Source organism: Rattus norvegicus, chromosome 6 (genome assembly GCF_021556685.1).
Source record: "Rattus norvegicus strain SHRSP/BbbUtx chromosome 6, alternate assembly SHRSP_T2T, whole genome shotgun sequence".
In the NCBI taxonomy this organism is placed as follows: Eukaryota; Metazoa; Chordata; class Mammalia; order Rodentia; family Muridae; genus Rattus; species Rattus norvegicus.
In genome coordinates, this window is record NC_141539.1 from 127,986,343 (window position 1) to 128,003,835 (window position 17,493).

Here is a 17,493-nt window from a genome sequence, read left to right on the forward strand (position 1 = left end):
CGCTCAGGAGGCAGAAGCACATCTCTGAGGCCAGTTGTTGTCTCTATAGTTTTAGGCCAGCCAGGGCTACCAAGAAAGACCCTTAAGAGAGGCAGAGAGGGGCTGGGGATTTAGCTCAGTGGTAGAGCGCTTAGCAAGCGCAAGGCCCTGGGTTCGGTCCCCAGCTCCAAAAAAAAAAAAAAAAAAAAAAAAAAAAAAAAAAAGGCAGAGAAAGACAGACTACATTTCAAGTCCCCACCCCTCCACTCCATTACCACCGTAGTCTCTGACGGGCAGCCATGTAAGCACTGTGGGAACTGTCACCTACACCTTATTTTATCTCATTCTGTAGATGGAGACCAATGCTGTAAGCTAGAACAGACTATGTCCAACTCAGCAGGTTCTATACAAGCCATTTATTTGAAATGCCAACTATATGGAGGATAAAGTCAGTGTTACATGCGTATCAGTAACAGTAGAAAAATAGAACCAGTGAAAACCTCTGTACAACTGTGATGGTACGCAAAAGAGAAACGTGTCGTTTACAGTGTTTCACACAGACGGATTCAAGTTTGGAGGTACCTAAATAAAAATACTATATATTTCTTTAAAAAACACTATGTACAATTGAAGCGTAAACAAGTTTTACAAAGTACTGGTTATGCAGGTTGTAAAAACACTTGCATAGGACATGAAATCAGTTTAAGAAAGATTTCTGAGCCTTTAGCATTGAAGGCACTTGACTTTACCATTAACAGCACAACCACAAGAAACGCAGTGGTGGAGGCCAGATGTGGCACATACACGGACAGCAAGGGGAGCTCAGGTTTTCCAACTGCCTCATCTAAAAGCACAATTCCCTAGCGTCTACCCAGATACCCAGACAGTCATGTGCAGGCATACCTGAGGACTCTTCCAGAACAGATCTGGTCTCAGAGCTCACATACACACACGAGTAGAAGATATTTCCAGGACACAAACTTGCAGTCGTTCTATAAAAATGGCCGCAGCATTATAATGTTCTGAATACAGAAGATTGATACAGTCATGGACATACTTTGTAAGGAAAACAAAATCAAAAGACTTGCCCAGACAATAACCACATGACAGCTAGTAAACTGATGGGACAAAGAACTTACACTTTACAGAGCACGGCTCAAAGCAGTGTTGAGAGAGGACAGTAAAACACCTGTGGGGAGTGCAGACCAGCTCTTAGCAAGATTATCTGAATGAGGCTTGAAAGTAACTACACGGTAGACTTTGTGACCACTGCAGACCCGGGGATAGCACCCATCACTGCGGCACTGATAGTCTTCACTCCAAAGAGCTTAACTCAGCCCTCAGAAACATGCAAATGCCTTATCACTGCAAAACAATGGTATTATGCAAATTTCATGAAAAGCATTTTTCCCTTAAAAGGCCAAGTTCAGTATGATGAAGACGTATCTCCTTGTTGTAGACACAGGGAGTGTTGATCCTTCAACTCCAGAGAATGCGCCTGAGGCCAGCTTCCACCGGTTGGCGCCAAGTGGCGTTCACTGGCTCGCATTACATTCTGTAGCATCAGCTTCATTTAAATGTACGAGAGTTATACCCATTGCTATCACTGTCAACAAACAATGAAAGAAAACACAACAATGGATGGCAAATGTTAACACAAAACCTGAAACCAAATACAACAGCCAGTGAGGAAGCAAAGTCAAAAATTAGGTTGAGTTATAGAAGAGGTACAGACGACATAAATTTAACACTATAAGCCCTAAAAGCCCAACAGGCTACTGAAATGCTAGGCTAGCGCTGGCCTAGGGACTACACTAAAGAACCGAGTCAATGGAGGAATGTAAAAGGGGGACAGTACATGGAAATTTAAGGATCTATGTTTTGAATGGTTTTAATTGATTTCTCCTTATGAGCCACTGGCAACTTTAAGTTATTTTTCAAGATTACAAAACTAAAACAAAAATACAAGAACAGGATCAACAGCATCTTGAGAACCTAAGAGGTGGTTCTCCAGCCTCAGCACTCGGTGGGACTGGAATGGTGATTGTCCGAACGGCCTGATTGTCCCCGGCCTCAAAAGGAGATCTGGGATTTTTGTGATTTGGTTCTTATTAAATTTTTACACTAAGAAAAATGCCAGTTCCTGTGGCTTAAGGTTTATATTATACATAAATACCATCTTTTCCGAGACCAACCCTACTCACACTTCACATTTGTAAGTACAGCATTAAGAAACTTCATAGGTCACAGCCAGAGGCACGCGCTTAGCTGCCCATGAACACCTATCCTATCGCACACAGCCCCACATCTGCTTATCTTCTGTAAGTCACACCAGTCCACACCCACAGACCAAAGCAAGATTTCCCTCTATACACAGTTTGGCCAGGTAACCTGCTAAGTCGCTAAAAACAAACCTTACAAATTAAATAAGACTACAAACAGTGTCGTTTACTTGTATAATTACACCATATGGATTAGAGAGCACATTTAATGAATTTTCAGAAAAAATAAAAAGTGTGAGATCAATGGTCCTAAAATGTTAAAAAACAAAGCCTGTCAAAGGTGAGGAAGCTTTGATGGACTTGCCTCTCTGCAGCACCTGCACAGTACAGTCTGATCTGGAACAATCTCAATCCACATCAAATAATGAGGTCCCAGAAACAGGTAGGACCAGAATGGAATTGCTTTGCTTCTGCAGCCCGAGACTGTGTGCTTCAGAAGACTCCACTTGTAAAGATGAGCAGAGCCCTGTGGGTTTCTACCTTAAGAAACAAAAAAGAGCCACCTTACAACAGAAATCTGCCTGCCTTGTCCAAGCCTCTGAGCTCAGGATACACATTGCCAGGGTCGTCCAGTACCCAGACTCATGAGTAATCAGCCAGACAACAGAACCAGTGGCAGCGATTACAGGGGCTGGCAGAGATGGGCATGTTCCCGTCTATGCGATTATCTACTGTTAGGATGGTTTAAATGTCAGATCATTCCTGAGTGTATATCCACAGGGTAAAGAAGGAAAAGATCATAAGAGAAACTATAGTTTCAGGAGAAACCAGAGTTGCTGATACCCAATAGAAATCTATTTATTTCAAAGTGTGTGCAATTCACTTCTCCGATAGCTTGTGAAGGCTCCCTAGCCCTGCATAGTTTTAGAGTGAGTGTAAGTGATTCCTAGTTAAATGTATACACACAGAGGAGAGGTTCCCAAATATCTCTTCCATACAGAATGTTCAGGAAGTCTCCTTTCTTCTAGGTGCTACGGCTGTATGTGTTTATAAAAATACAAAAATGAATGTTCAAATGGTGCTGAAGTGATTAAAAAACTTAAATACTAATATATTTACATAGGAAAGTAAGAAAAAACAAAAGACAAATAAAAACAGTCCTTAGCTCACACGTTGCCCTTGAACGAACCCACATGCTCAGTGATTCAGTGAATACCAAACCAGCATCTCCAGTGGAGTTCAAGTAGGACATGTAGTGTTTTACTGAAAACAAAATCAGTTTTTCTGGTGGTAAAGCACTATGCATTATTCACCTTTATAGAAGACACCAAAATCCAGATATACTGACAATATTAAGAAAAACGTATGATTACAAATACCAAATGACGTACAGAAAACTGAAGCCCTTTCCCCCCCCACAAAATGCAAGACAACCACAGGCAGTCATTTCCCCCAGTATAGTGAGTCATATGCAGAGCCAGGCACCCCATCAGTGCAGTGTGCCCTGTGTGTGATGTCACCACCTCTGCTACTGTTTTTGGAGGCAGAGCTCAGACATCCAGTCTAATCTTGAACTTACTACGTAGCCTGAAACAACCTTGAACTTCTGACCGGCTGTCTCCACTCCCATGGGCTGGGACTGCCAGTGTACACATTTCCACTGAGCCCAGCACTACTGTTTTTTAATACTAAAGCCTACTTTCCTTATGCCATTTGAGTGAGTAGCTCTACTCCAGAATCTACAGGGTTCCCGACAAAACCGCACTGTAATTAAATAGCAGCCACAGGCTGGATATCAGGGCTTTCCTCCTTGTTCTTTACTGAATCAAAAAAGCATCAAGACCTGGACTTCTGCTGTGGGGAATGAAGACTGGCTTTCAAGACTTATAAAAAAGAATGACATTGGATTTATGGAGACTGAGCAGGAAGATTTCTCAACGGAAACAATCACCAAAAAAGAGAGGAGCGATTGATGTGCTGTTCTTTGGAATTTCTATAATTAAAAAATAAACACAACTATTTTGTAAGAAAATACATCTTAGTGTGCAACCCAATGCACATGGAAACTGGTAGATGATAGGTAAAATGCAAAAAGTATGAAAATACAGTCCTTTAAATGTAGCAATAAAGTTTAACACACTGTTATAAAATCAATACAAATAAAATGTACAAGTGCAAAAAGTCATCTGTAAAGAGAAAGTGCCAGCTTGCTTGCTCTTGAAGATGCTCCCCACACAACTGTTAAACACGAAAGACAGATGCAGCGTTCAAAACAATCCCCTTAGCATGCCATGTCTAATAAACACATACACACAGAAGCTACGATAACATGTGAAACTGAGCTGGCATCGACAAACCGGTCAGTAAGTTGTTGGGTTACATCATAAGACGGGATGTTTCACATCTCAGGCACAGACTTGGAAGCTACTTCAGAGGGCAGACTTTTTGTAGAGGAAGTCTGGTTTACTTGGCGACCTCCTCCCTCTGCTAATGGAATCGTCCCTTTCCAGATCTGCATTTCTCTGAGCTCCATGGCCCAGGGACTCACTGTCTGTCAGTCTTCTACTAGATCGCTCTTCGAGAACTTCAGAGCTACATGCAGAATGGGAAGGAGGTCTGTTAGGTGTCAGCCCAAAAGTCAAGTCAGTTTCTACTGCAGTTCGTGCCCTGACATGGGCTGGACCATTACTAGCATTTTCTGAGGCTGCTGAAGGGAAGTCTGGCCTCTGTGGAGGCTGCTCAACAACATCCAGGCGTATTGGCTCGTTCTTCTGCTTATGTGGATGCCCATCAGGAGAAAGTGGATATTCTCTCCTAGTGTCTTCCTGCTTTTTAGGAGAGGTCTGACCAGGTAGGTAAGCTGACTTTAAGCCATTTGGTGATGCCTTATTGTGGCTGTACAAGTCCGGACCAAAATATCTACCACGAGAAGGGGAAGGAGTGCGTCTGCCAGGAGCAGGAGTGGAAGGCCTGCAGGCAGCATTTGGGAAGTCATAGAGATCTGGGTATTCCTGCTGACTTTCTCTACCGTCTGGTTTCTGCTCTAGTGTGTGTTTTTTCCGAGACGTGTGTGTATGTCTCTGTGGAATACATGAGAGATGCTGGGGAGGCCCTGGTCCTGCTTCGGAAACTGTCTGGCATAATTCTGTGTCTGCAGCAAGCTCTGGGAGCCTCCTGTCCTTGAGTGACAATGTAGACACCCCCATGGCGATATCTGGCATCAGATCATTCAGCACAGGCTGTGGACACTGAGGCAGAAACAAAGGAGCATGATCAAAAAGAAAAAAAAAATCCATGCATTTCTTTAAAATCACATCATTGTACTTAGGAGTCCTAAACCACAATTATACATATAAGAACAATACAAACCACTGCAGTCTCCTAAGAGGTTGCCCTTCCCTGAGCACCAGGCAGCTCTTCAGCTCTCTGTCTATGATTGGGATTGTACCCAAGTCCAGTGCACACACTTCTACCACTCAACTTCCTTTGAGATGACTTGAGATCACCACGTTAACATTTGACTGTATTGTTGAGATGTAATTTAACCATTTGCTTACTCACCTCGCCCCTGTGTACCCATGTCTCTTTTCTCTCCTCTACCCTACCCTCCTCTGAAGGTCTATGTATCTTGGCTGTCCTGGAAACCTTGTAGACCAGGCTGGCCCTGAACACACAGAGATCTGTACCTCTGCCTAAGTGATGGGATTAAAGGTGTGTGTCACTATGCAGAACCGAAGCAGATTCTCTTACTCAAGCCTAGAACTCACTGATAATGGTTAACCTGCCTAGCCATCTTAGTCTGGGGAATCCCTTTCAACTTTCTGATGCTGGGATTCCACGTGGGCTGCCACAACCTCCTGGCTTTTATGTAGGTTCTAGGAATCTAAATTTAGGTGTGGGGCTAGAGAGATAGCTCAGTGGTTAAGATCACTATCTTCTCCTCCAAAGGACCTGTGTTCAATTCCCAGCACCCACATGGTGGCTCACCACTATCTGTAATCACAGATCTAGGGGATCCAATACCTTCTTCTAACTTCCATGGGCACCAGGCATAGGAACCAAGTATGCATGTGGTACATAGACTATACATGCATGTAACACAATCATACACAATTAAAAATTAAAAAAGAAAACCAAACCTGGGTCTTCTTGATTGCACAAGAAAACTTTGGACAGCTATCTCCAACATTCTTGGGTCGGTTCTGTGAGAGAGGGTGGCCCTAGCTGGCCTGAAATTTGCAGCAATCCCCCTTCTTTGCTTCGTGTGCACAGGTATTACAGATGAACCAGTATGCTCAGCTTGTTTATTTTCATTTTCTTATGTTTTTGGTTGTGAGCCTAGCCTTTAACTGCCAAGCCATCTCTCCAGCCCTTATTTTCATTTTCTAAGTGTCTAAGTTGAACCCATCTTTCTACTTCAGACTGTACAGTGCCACAGTGTGTGTCACCATACCCAGCTCTATTATTAGAAATTTGATTATTTACACTTTTCAATATAGTCAGGATTGTATCAGTGAATATATTAATAGATAACCTTTAAAGAGAATTGTACTTAAAATATAAAATAGGAAGGCTAGGCCATCGGAGAGCAGGGAGGGACAAAGGGACAGAAAGGAAGGATAATGATAAGGTATGTACTAGCTTGTCACTTCCAAAGAGGTCTACTTTAATGATGTTTCCCTGAATAGGGTCACATTTAGTTTTCTCCATTGAATGCTGCTGATAGCACATGGCAGAGTGTGAAGAATTAGAAGTCATTGCTGTTTTTCTCAAATGTATTACATAAAACTGAAGTCCAACCTCTAGAAGCTCGAAAATGAGGTAAAAACCCTCTGTCAATTACTACTTACTTGCCCTGGCAACCAGAGCTGAGTCAATGAGGCTCTGACAAACGAGCAGGCTGGAGGTGGAGATGCGCATTAGGACTTCTTTCTGCTGCTTTTCTCAATGGGGACTCTTTGTCACACACCCTGACACTAGTGGTCACAGTGCTTAGGAGCACACAAGATTCTACAGATATGTTTGCATGGAGGATCTGGACACTGGTAACCTGCATGTGCACTGCTCAATCACTGTGCTACAGCTAGTGGGCAGGGCTCAGCAGGAGACTGCCTGCTGCGATCTCACTCACCTCAAGTCTCTCCTATCTATGCTTGCCCTCCTCTTTTTTTTCAATCCCTTGAAGAGAAGCTTGGAGCTAGTCAGTAACCCTTCTGGGTGTTGCTAAGTCCCATCAGGATCCCTGGAGCTGAGGGAACAGCTCCTAAGGCCCTATGCCTTTGCTTTAAAGAAAATTATCTAAGTGTAGACTCACCACTTGCTTCTCAGATATTACTGCTGCTGAGGCAGCAGCAGCGGCAGCAGCAGCAGCAACCGTCTGTCTCCCCAGAGCTGTGGTGTTGGTACAGTCGGGAGGCGCTACTTTAACACCTGGCAAATAGACTGGGGGAGGGCCAGGTTTAGGAGCTGTTCTGGAGTGAAACAGTGAATGATTACAGGGGTAAGAAAATGAACGGGAAGGGTGATGACTGGGAGGCCTTTGTTTCCAGCCTGCTTTGAGCTGGTTATGGATTGGAGTAGCTGGAGGGTGGTATGGAGGGGGAGGAGGGGGAAGAGGTGGATGGAAGGCCACGAAAGAGTCTAGGTCTGTAAACATGGTTTCTGCAGTAGGGGTGCTGTTGACACGACATCTCCCAGGCTGCCTCATTGTCAAGAGCGGACTTTCATCCCCAAATCGTTCATCAGGAAAGAACTTGTGAGGATTCTAAGAAAGATTATAAAAAAGTAAAAGTTAGCATTTTAGCCCAGGCTGCCCTTGAACTCCTAACTGAGGATGACCTCGATGAGGATGAGCTTCAGACTCTCTGGCCTCAACCTCCCAAGTGCTGGGATTACAGATATGAGCACTATGCCTGGTTGTGTTAGATTTTCTTTTTCCTCTGATAGCACAGGCTGGTCTCCAACTCACTATGTAGTAGAGACTGCCTTAAACTCCTAATTTTCTGGCTTCAGCATTCCAAGTGCTGGACCACATGCATGCCACTTCATCTGGCTTATGTCTGTAAATGGAAATTTACAGGTTGAGAGAATTAAGTCAGGTACCAAGGCAGAGCCAGGAGGCAGCACAAAGCTGCTCCACTAATATCCTAGCAAGCGGCTCAGGCATCTTTAGCAAGATCATGTGACAAAGCCAAACTCCAGTAGTAAAATGTAATTCAAATATGCCATTGCTGAAGAAATTAACACGGAAACCAAGAAAGTATCTTTCTACAAAGTTTCTGATACAACATCTTTGTATCTATCTGAAATAACTACAAAACACCATGCCTTACACATTAGGCATTAGTGAGTTACACGAAGATACTGATAAATGTAGAATGTTTCTGTACAATTTATAAAATTAAGATACTGTTATGAAATATATTCTGTAGATCAGACTAGCCTTGAACTCAGAGATCCACCTGCCACCACCATCTGGATATATACAGGGTCTTACTATATAGTTCTCACTGGCCTGGAACTCCCAATGTAGGCTGGGCTGGCCTTCAGCTCAGAGATCTGCCTGCTAGGATTGAAGGCATGTGACCCCCACACTCAGCCAGAAAATACAATTTAAAATGGCAAAGGGAAATGTTGCTAAGAAGAATGATGCCAATAGACAGGCTAACACTGAAGGGGGAAAATCACAAGGCCATAGCCCCAAATAAAGAACTACAGGCAACTAAGGAATGCTTAGAGTGGGAGAAATATTCTTCCCCAGGGAGAGGATACCAATTGGTCTTCCAATACCAAGTGGTCAGTCCTGGAAGCACGCGCGTGTGCGTGTGCGTACACACACACACACACGCACACGCGAGCGCACACACACACACACACACACACACACACACACACACACACACTTACTTCACTGTAAGGTCTAAATCATTCACTGTAAGGCCTAATTCATTCACTGCTTTTTTAGGAGCACCATACCACACAAAACCAGTTGCAACTGCGGCTAAGGGTATTTGAAAGCAAGGCAAAAAAGTTTGCATCAGTTGGCAAGATGAAATTAAAATTTATTTAAAGTTATCATTTAAATATTTCATTAGACTATTTTACAAGCCCAACTTTAAGTGTAAAACCAATGTTATTGGGTTTTTTTGTATCTAATGACTACAAATGAGGGTTTGTGTTTTCTTGCTAGGTTTAAAAAAATAGAAGCATTTAATGTATGCATGTATGTATGCATGTATGTATGTATGTATGTATGTATTTATTTTTTATGATTCTCAGGTTGTGTTCGAAAACAACTCCTGAGGGGAAAAAAGTGAAGAAACAAGAGACCTGGATGACCAGTGTGTGTAACAGGAGTCAAACTGCAACTGTAGTGGCCATTGTAATCAGTGAGGCCTGGCATTTCCTGCTCCCTCCTCTAATCTCTCTGAGATAGAAGTCTGCTTGTTCTGCCTCAAGCACGCAGCTGCTTTCCATAACATCCTGTCTACACTTCAGAGGCGAGGAGAGAGCCATCAGCGTGGGTAAGTGACTTTATCTGCTTAGCAGATTACAAACAGCAGAGCCAACTCTGTGTTCAGGCTGCTCTACCAAGTTGTTTCTCACAGGAGAAACCTGAAGGCTATTAAAGACACCAAGGAACTATTAAAGACGCTAAGGAACAAGTAGGAAGAAAAAGCAGTAGCTGAGGGCTCCTCAGGAAACCTGACTGATATTCCAGGCTCCCTCTCCCCAACTCAGTATTGTGTCCTACCTGCAGGAGCTCTGCAGCAGCATCTGCAAGACCAAACTCTCTGAGCACTCGGATCTGGATCTCATAGCTGACGGTGGCGCCTTCCCCACAGTTCAGTGCATAGGCTCTCTGCACCTGCTCTGTGTGCCGCAGTTCCTGCAGGCGCCTCACCATGTCCTTCATAATGAGGAGACGAGGAACTAGAAGGAGAGAGACAGGACCATTCCTGAGCTACACAAGAATACTCAGCAAGCGCAAGGAGAAGCATATGCTGTAGCAGAGTCTCCTCAGACATTTTTTTAAAGATAATATTTTAATTCCTAGAAAACTCAATTTATATGTCTCCAATTATTTTCCAAGGTTTTAAAATTTCTCTGGGTCCCAAAAGCTCTTGATTACATACTCAACAGCTCTTAAAATCTATCACTTTCAGCCACAGCTCAAATACAACTGTACTGGTATGTCCCTGCACTCCGTAGGCAGAGGCAGGCGGATCTGTGAGTTCAAGGTCAGCTTGTTCTACAGAGTGAGTTCAAGGACAGCCAAGGGCTACAAAGAGAAATCCTGACCAAAAGAACCAAAGCAACAAAAACAAAAAACCCAAGCCACTTTATTTGTACCTGCTCTTCTCAGAAGGTGGAGGGCATTCCATGTCTTCCAAATATACAGAAGAGCTCACCAGAAGGGCTGCGAGGCAGCACAGTGAGGCAGCGCTCACCTAACCTTATTTCCCACCACAAGCAAACAAAATATAAAGTAAATGTTTTAAGTTCTGACAAACACCAGGGGTTGTACTTGGGCAATTAGGGTTACAAAACAAAAGGCATGAACCCTGTTCTCCAAAACTTCTGGCTTTAGACACTGTAAACTCAGTATGCAAATAGAGTGCAGGAAGCAGCACCCAGGCTGGACTGAGGGGAAGGAAGGGAAGGAAAGGTCCTTTAGACAAGAAGATATTGACCAAGGAGGATTCTAGAAAGCAGGCAGGAAAAGGAAGCAAGGGAGGCTTTCTGAGCAGAAGACAGGTGCATATAACATATGCAAGTGGGAGAAACCATGACACAAACAGCTGGCTTGACAGTAGAACCCAGCGCTCAATGGTACAATAGAAGTGTACTGACAGATGACAGGCAAATGATTTAAACACATTCTGTGTACACCAGGTACTTGTGTTTATAGGGATTAATAGGACCAGAGCTGTGACTCCCTGACAATCACTCTGTAACTACTTAACACAAACATGCTGGCTAGTTTAATGTCAACTTGACACAAGGGAGCTTCAATTGAGCAAATCCCTCTAGAAGTTTGTTGGGCTGTGGGCCAGCCTGTAGAGCATCTTCTTAATTAGTGATTGATGTGGGACGGCCCAGCCCATTGTGGGTGGAGCCATCTTAGAGCTGGAAGTACTAGGTTCTATAAGAAAGCACACTGAGCAAGCCGTAGTCTAAATTAATCTCTCTCTTCATACTGTTACCCAATGTACATATAAGTACACATATAGTAGCCAAATATGAAAGCAACTTATGGAAGACAACAGTTCAAAATAAAGCTGTGAATGAGATGGAGTTGTGTCAGCACATCACTCATCCTTCTCCCTAGCTGTGTAAGCAGAGATGCACGGTACTACTGCTAACGCCATACTCTGCTAGACTTACCCTGAAGTCTGCAACCACAAGTGGTGAGGGCTGGCAGGCACTGAGTTTCTGATCACTAGTCATCGCTGTCTTTGGATGTGACAGTTCAAAATCAAGGTCTGGCCAACCATAAGCCCAAACTCCAGTAAACTTGGGTGTGGTGAAAAGGTCTCTAGGAGCAAACAGGGATTGCATTTGGGAGAGGAGGACAGAGCAGTCGCCTCCTGAAGGTTTTTGTTTTTGAGATGGGTTCATTATGTAGCTAGGATCTCCTTGCCTTTCCCACTTAGGTTCTGGGACAACAGGTATATGCCATCATGCCTGCCTCAAAAGGGTTCTTATATGACAGAAATAAAATCTGAATCCTCTAAGGCAGTCATTCTTCACAGGAATGATTCTGTCCCACAGTGCATATCTGGCAATGGAACAATGCACAAAGGGCACTGAAATGTGGGGAGACTCAACACATGTAAGAGAGAGGTTCAACAGGCAATTGTTAAAACTAAAGAACTGGTACTGCCTTACCTGGGATTTCATTGGCTACAACTGATGGAGGGCTTGACTGGTTACTGCTGATCTGCTGGTGGCTGATCATGTGGCAGCACTGGGGCATGGCATTGCTGACCATGTAAAGTGTGTCTGGAACGTTGGACATTCGCACCATTCGGAGTCGCACCAGGTCTGTTTGCTCCACCATCATCTCATCCAGCACCGACTGGAACATTGGAGCACAACTGGTCAGCAAGATCACCACCACCACCACCACCACCACCACCACCACCACCACCACCACCACCACCACCACCACCTCATAATAGAATCTTGTTGGTGATTTAAAAGAGTATTAGTTTCTCAAACTCCACACCAAAATTATGTGTGTGAACACATCTAATAAAGCAGTGTTCTGTTCTCATATTATCTTAGTTTCTCAGAGAGTTCTCTATATTACAGTACACACAGGGCCTGCTATTTACTAACAAGATCGAAACTTTGTTTAAATGCTTATCTTAAAACTAATCTGAACTCAAAAGTCAGCTATTCTGGAAGGTTAATCCGAGGAATCACATGTCTCTTAGTTTATGAGGAAGATAAGCAAAGCAGCTTGCTTCAGTCCTCTCCCACTCTGCAGACTGAAGCACAGCTGTCTTGCAGCTATAATAATTTGCAAGGCAAGAAAATGCATCTCTAAGTTTTAAAAACATCCTTGAAAATTAATTAAACACTGCAGAAAATGACTGAAAAACTAGAATTGACTTTCATTTTCCCTATTACTACATGTATGGGTGGCTTACAAATAATAAACCTCTGTGCATGTGGTTGGTAATAAACTCATCTGCTACCCTCCAATGTTTTCATTACCTTCGCTTCTTCCACATACGGAGAAAACAGCCGAGGACGAACATATATGCCAGCATTTTTTTGCCGAAGCCAGGCATTTGATTTCCCCCCTTCTGTTGTAGGAAGCATATCTGATGGGGGTGTACTGATCAAGCCTCTTTTCATCTTAAAAAACAAAATGAACAAATCTTTTTAATAAATAAACAAGATATATGCAGCACTACAATACTAGTAACACAACAATATTATAGCTATAAAACAACTGCACAAACTACCACCATTTAAATAAGAATCTAGGAGTGTTATGTAACCTTACAATACTTTAAACGTTTAGTAGCAGTACAGAATATGGCAGTATGAACCATGACTGTCTCCTCTCCTCTAGAAGACTGGTCATTTTACAAAGACACATAAATACAAATTTATTAATTTGGACTAATTTGGGTAAAATTTGATGAGAACTGATTATTTTTTCCTTGTTTATTCTGCCCCCAACACTACCCAAGACAAAACAGCATGGAGTTGGTCTTACTCACAGCACAGAACACTAGCAGGCTCTCTTCTCAGGGAGTGTGACCTGATGCCAACCCCAATAGCCCAAATCAGAAAACGTGTGAACGCTTTTCAGTTTACTGGGGAGATCTCTTTAGATGTGGGCCTAGTAACAGCAATGTGATCACAGATGACTTGTTTATTAACCTTAAGGGCCCCACTGTAGGGCTGCTGTGTGGTTCTGGAGGTGGGGAGCCACAAGACTAAAAATTTTAAGTGTCACCCCATGGTTTCCTTAATGATGCTAGGAACCCATAAATAAGCCCCTTAGGTCCTCCTATAATGGTAAAGATTAAACGAAAGCGACACAGCGTGGTCTGCACTAGCAGTTACTAAGAGAACACAGCAATGCAGTCATAAGCAAATCTAGACTGGGCTAAGGATGGAATGAAGAACAGATGAGTACACATCCTAAACAATGTCCACTATGCCTGGGTATAGTGGTCCACAGCCTTCTTCCCAGCACTCAGGAGGCAGAGACAGGCAGATCTCTGAGAGTTTAAGCTGGCCTCATCTATAGATTACCCTATGTTGGAAACAAAAAAAAAACCAACCAAACAAAATCAAAATAGAAATGAATTTGGCTTGAGTCTAGAGTTCTAAATAGAACCAGAAAGTATTTCTGCAAGTTTACGTTTTCTTTAAGTGTAACATCTACCCCACACATTAGCTTAGATTATTTTAGAATAATAAAACATAGCGCAGTATTTAAAAAGTAGAGAAGATAAAGACAACAATCCAAACAATCTATTATAACTGTTTCTTTTTTTTTTTTTTAATGAATGAGAATATTTTATTTTAAATGGAACATGAAGAATTAAAGTACGGCCTGAAGGTTTCAATTTTGTACTGTGAACATCAAGACAGCAATTACTCCTAAAAAAAATTCACAGAAACATGTTGAACTAACTGAACAGAAACCAGAGTGGGTATTTAAGTCATTACATTTCTCATCATTGTGAAAACAGATGTCCTCTAACAACTCCAGTCTACAGACAGCACACTTCATCATAACACTACATTTAAAACACTACAAACGTTTACAAAGAACATTTGGATTTCACAATTGCTTATAGAATATCTTTCAATATTAAAACATCATGATGCTTTATATGAAAATCAATAACGACAACTTAATCTTTCTCAGCAAAAAAAAAGATTCAGTATCACAAAATTTAATGTGTAAATTTATACATGAATTCAAAAAGGAATCCATTTAAACACCACATGGTCACATAAGTACACTGTAAACTGATAAAAATGATGTACTTTTTGAAAACACGTACATCAAAACCAAAAGATTATTAGTGTTTACTTTTCCCTTTATTAGCCACTTTTGGTGTGTTTTTTGGTTTGGGTTCCCAGAGTGCATTTTTGACAAATCTCGACGCGGCCCCTCTGTCCAGCTTGGCAGCCTTCTTCTTGTCTGTTATTTCTTTGACTCTGTTCATGTAGACTCGGATTCTTTCCAACTCCTGCTTCACTGGATGCTCCTTGGGATTAACTCCTTGAGTTGCCAAGTAAACCCAAAACATTGAATTTAATGTATATGCAGAAACTAAATCCACCTTTGCTTGTTCCAGTGGGTCCAACTTCTGCAACAACTCATTTCTAGAAACAGACATCATGGTCTTCAGCATGTCATCCACCGCCCCCAGGGAGCTCTCCAGAGCTGTCAAAGAATCGTGAATTTCTACGGGATAGTCTTCATTCATTTCTTCACCTGCCATTGTGACCAACTCAATACCGTGGACGCCTGTCTCCGGAAAAGAGGTCGCGCAATGATGACGCCATGACACGGTTTTTGCCTCCCGCGCATGCGTCCTTATAACTGTTTCTACTGATATACTGTAACATCCTTCCTCTGCTCCCACAGTGTCTCTGTGTAGTCTGGCTGTCCTCCAACTCAGATCCATCTGCGTTTGCCTCCTGAGTGCTGAGACTAAAGACTTAAGCCACCACGTCTTTCTTTTTCTTTTTCTTTTTCTTTTTGAGGCTGGGGACCGGACCCAGGGCCTTGAACTTGCTAGGCAAGTGCTCTACCGCTGAGCTAAATCCCCAACCCCACGTCTTTCTTGAGACCAGTTCTCACTATGCAGCCCTGTTTGGCCTAACACTCATGAAATTTGCTCTGCCTCTGTAGTGCTGGGATTAAGGGCATGTGCTATCATGCCCAACTCTTATAGCCTTTAAAAGAATTTATCATTAGCATTTTTCCCATTGCTATATTAGTTTTTGTTTGTCTTTGAGGCATGGTCTCATGATGCCAGTCTGGAACTCTATTTGACCAACTGGCCTCGAACTCAAGAGATTCACTTGCCTCTGCCCCTGGAGCACTGGGATTAAAGGTGTGCACCATCCTGCTTGGTTCTGCAATAGTTTTTATACTGTTATTCAAGGCAGTAAAATATTCTCTTGAATAGTCATATTTTCAGTGTTATTAGAAATTTAGGATACTTCTAAATATTTAAATAGTATTAAGCATCTGATTGCTTATATATACATACATGAGCACAAATTTATTCCTACTAGAGATAGCATTTGAAAGAAGAAATGACAAGACCAAAGAGTATGAACATATTGACGGGTCTTAACATGTCTAATTGCTGTACCCCAGACTGCTGCAGTCAAGTGTTACTAAGGTGCCTCTGTATTTCCCTGTAGCCAATCTTTGGCTACTTTGTGGGTTCTTCTCTTTTCCACCCTTTTAACCCCCTAATGCTAGATAGGGGGAAAAAAAAAAAAGGAATAGAGTGGAAAGGAAAGTGATTGTTGTATAATGTCAAGGGTTGGAAAGGGGGTGACATTGTTACACTATTTCCTGCTGATTATGGGCATCAAGTTCCTTGTGGCAAGCACGATATCTAATTTCTTCTTCTTGTTGTTTCTCCTTTGCACATGACTACTTAACAAACCATGGCCAACAGCAACTAACTACCAACCCTAACAATCCCCAACAGCCCCCTACAACCACCCAATAACCCATCCCACCACTTGAGGAGTTGAAACTTACATACCCTCTGAATAGCCCCCAGAATTCCAAATGTCATGCAATCGCAGATATCTGCAGCTGGTAAAAATTACACCTCTGCTAGAGCATGAGACATCATAGTCAGCTGCTGTGAAGCATGGCTGTAGCCATTTTGTTCCATGCCCACCAGCTATTTTCTATTGTTGTTATATGCCTGCCAGTCATTGATGCAGAAAAATAACTTGACTCAGACCAGAGTCCTGCTGACCTTGCTGACCCACACACATACCCTGTAATATTTTCTGTATGTTATGATGTTTTTTTAATCTTAAGAAATTTCACAACTATAAGCTTCATGTAGGACCCATCAAATTAAAGGTCGATGTGAACTACTATGGTTTTGTGGTTTTAGCCTTTATAAGCTGGCCCTGAGAAATGTCCAGTGCGCACAGCTTTGAGCTGCTGCCATGGTTGATCAGTCTTGGGATGTACATACAATAAACCATCTCTGTTTAACTAAGCTCGGTATTTGGTTTGTGGGGTGACTCCTGGACCCCAACAATATTAACATTATTTACTAATTCTTTGACAATTTTATACATATTTACAATTCTTTGACATGCATATAATGTATTTTGGTAACTGTCAACTCTGTTACCTTCTCTCATCTTCTTCCCAACAAACTCTATTTTCATGTCTTTTTCGAACCACTGAATTTGAACAGGGTTGCTTGCATGAACATGAATGTGGGGCAATTTCTTGGAGCATGAGTGACTTAACAGCAGCCATGTCTCTGAAGAACACAACTTTCTCTCCCCTTAGCAACCACTAAGTTAACAATACATCTTCAGGGGAGGGGTGGGGCCTCATAAGCCCCTCTAACAGAAACCAGTTTCATGTGCAACAAAATAAATTTTGTTTTGCTAAGGAGCTAATTTAGTACCACACTTACTGATGATGATTGGCATGCTTTTTCTAGGCTACTTTTTGCCTTACTTGCTTGATATTAGTGCAAAATATGTTTACGTCTAAAAGAGTTATTGCTTTTTTCACTGTGCTCTTTTT

The 17,493-nt window shown here is 42.4% G+C and overlaps 2 protein-coding genes across 3 annotated transcripts in view; both read right to left on the reverse strand.

Moving 5' to 3' along the window:
* Nucleotides 1-380: 380 nt before the first annotated feature.
* The window catches only part of Btbd7 (BTB domain containing 7), an 89,721-nt gene continuing 72,608 nt past the window's right edge, over nucleotides 381-17,493 (reverse strand). Inside the window, exons 7-11 of one of the 2 annotated variants that reach the window (NM_001443945.1) lie at nucleotides 12,927-13,070; nucleotides 12,093-12,282; nucleotides 9,955-10,133; nucleotides 7,516-7,965; nucleotides 381-5,449 (exon numbers count right to left, since the gene is read on the reverse strand). In NM_001443945.1, coding sequence (NP_001430874.1) covers nucleotides 4,631-5,449; nucleotides 7,516-7,965; nucleotides 9,955-10,133; nucleotides 12,093-12,282; nucleotides 12,927-13,070 — 1,782 coding nt within the window. In that variant the 3' untranslated portion in view covers nucleotides 381-4,630. The remainder of the gene's footprint in view (nucleotides 5,450-7,515; nucleotides 7,966-9,954; nucleotides 10,134-12,092; nucleotides 12,283-12,926; nucleotides 13,071-17,493) is intronic. The other variant, NM_001108720.1, reaches the window with a different exon arrangement.
* On the reverse strand, nucleotides 14,217-15,256 carry LOC100912037 (nuclear nucleic acid-binding protein C1D-like). Its single transcript, XM_087555129.1, has one exon. The coding sequence runs from the start codon at nucleotides 15,185-15,187 to the stop codon at nucleotides 14,762-14,764; it is 426 nt and encodes a 141-aa protein (XP_087411255.1). The 5' UTR covers nucleotides 15,188-15,256; the 3' UTR covers nucleotides 14,217-14,761.

Excerpts from the sequence above, each read along its gene's own strand:
- LOC100912037 (XM_087555129.1), bottom strand. The coding sequence starts at position 15,187 with ATGGCAGGTGAAGAAATGAATGAAGACTATCCCGTAGAAATTCACGAT.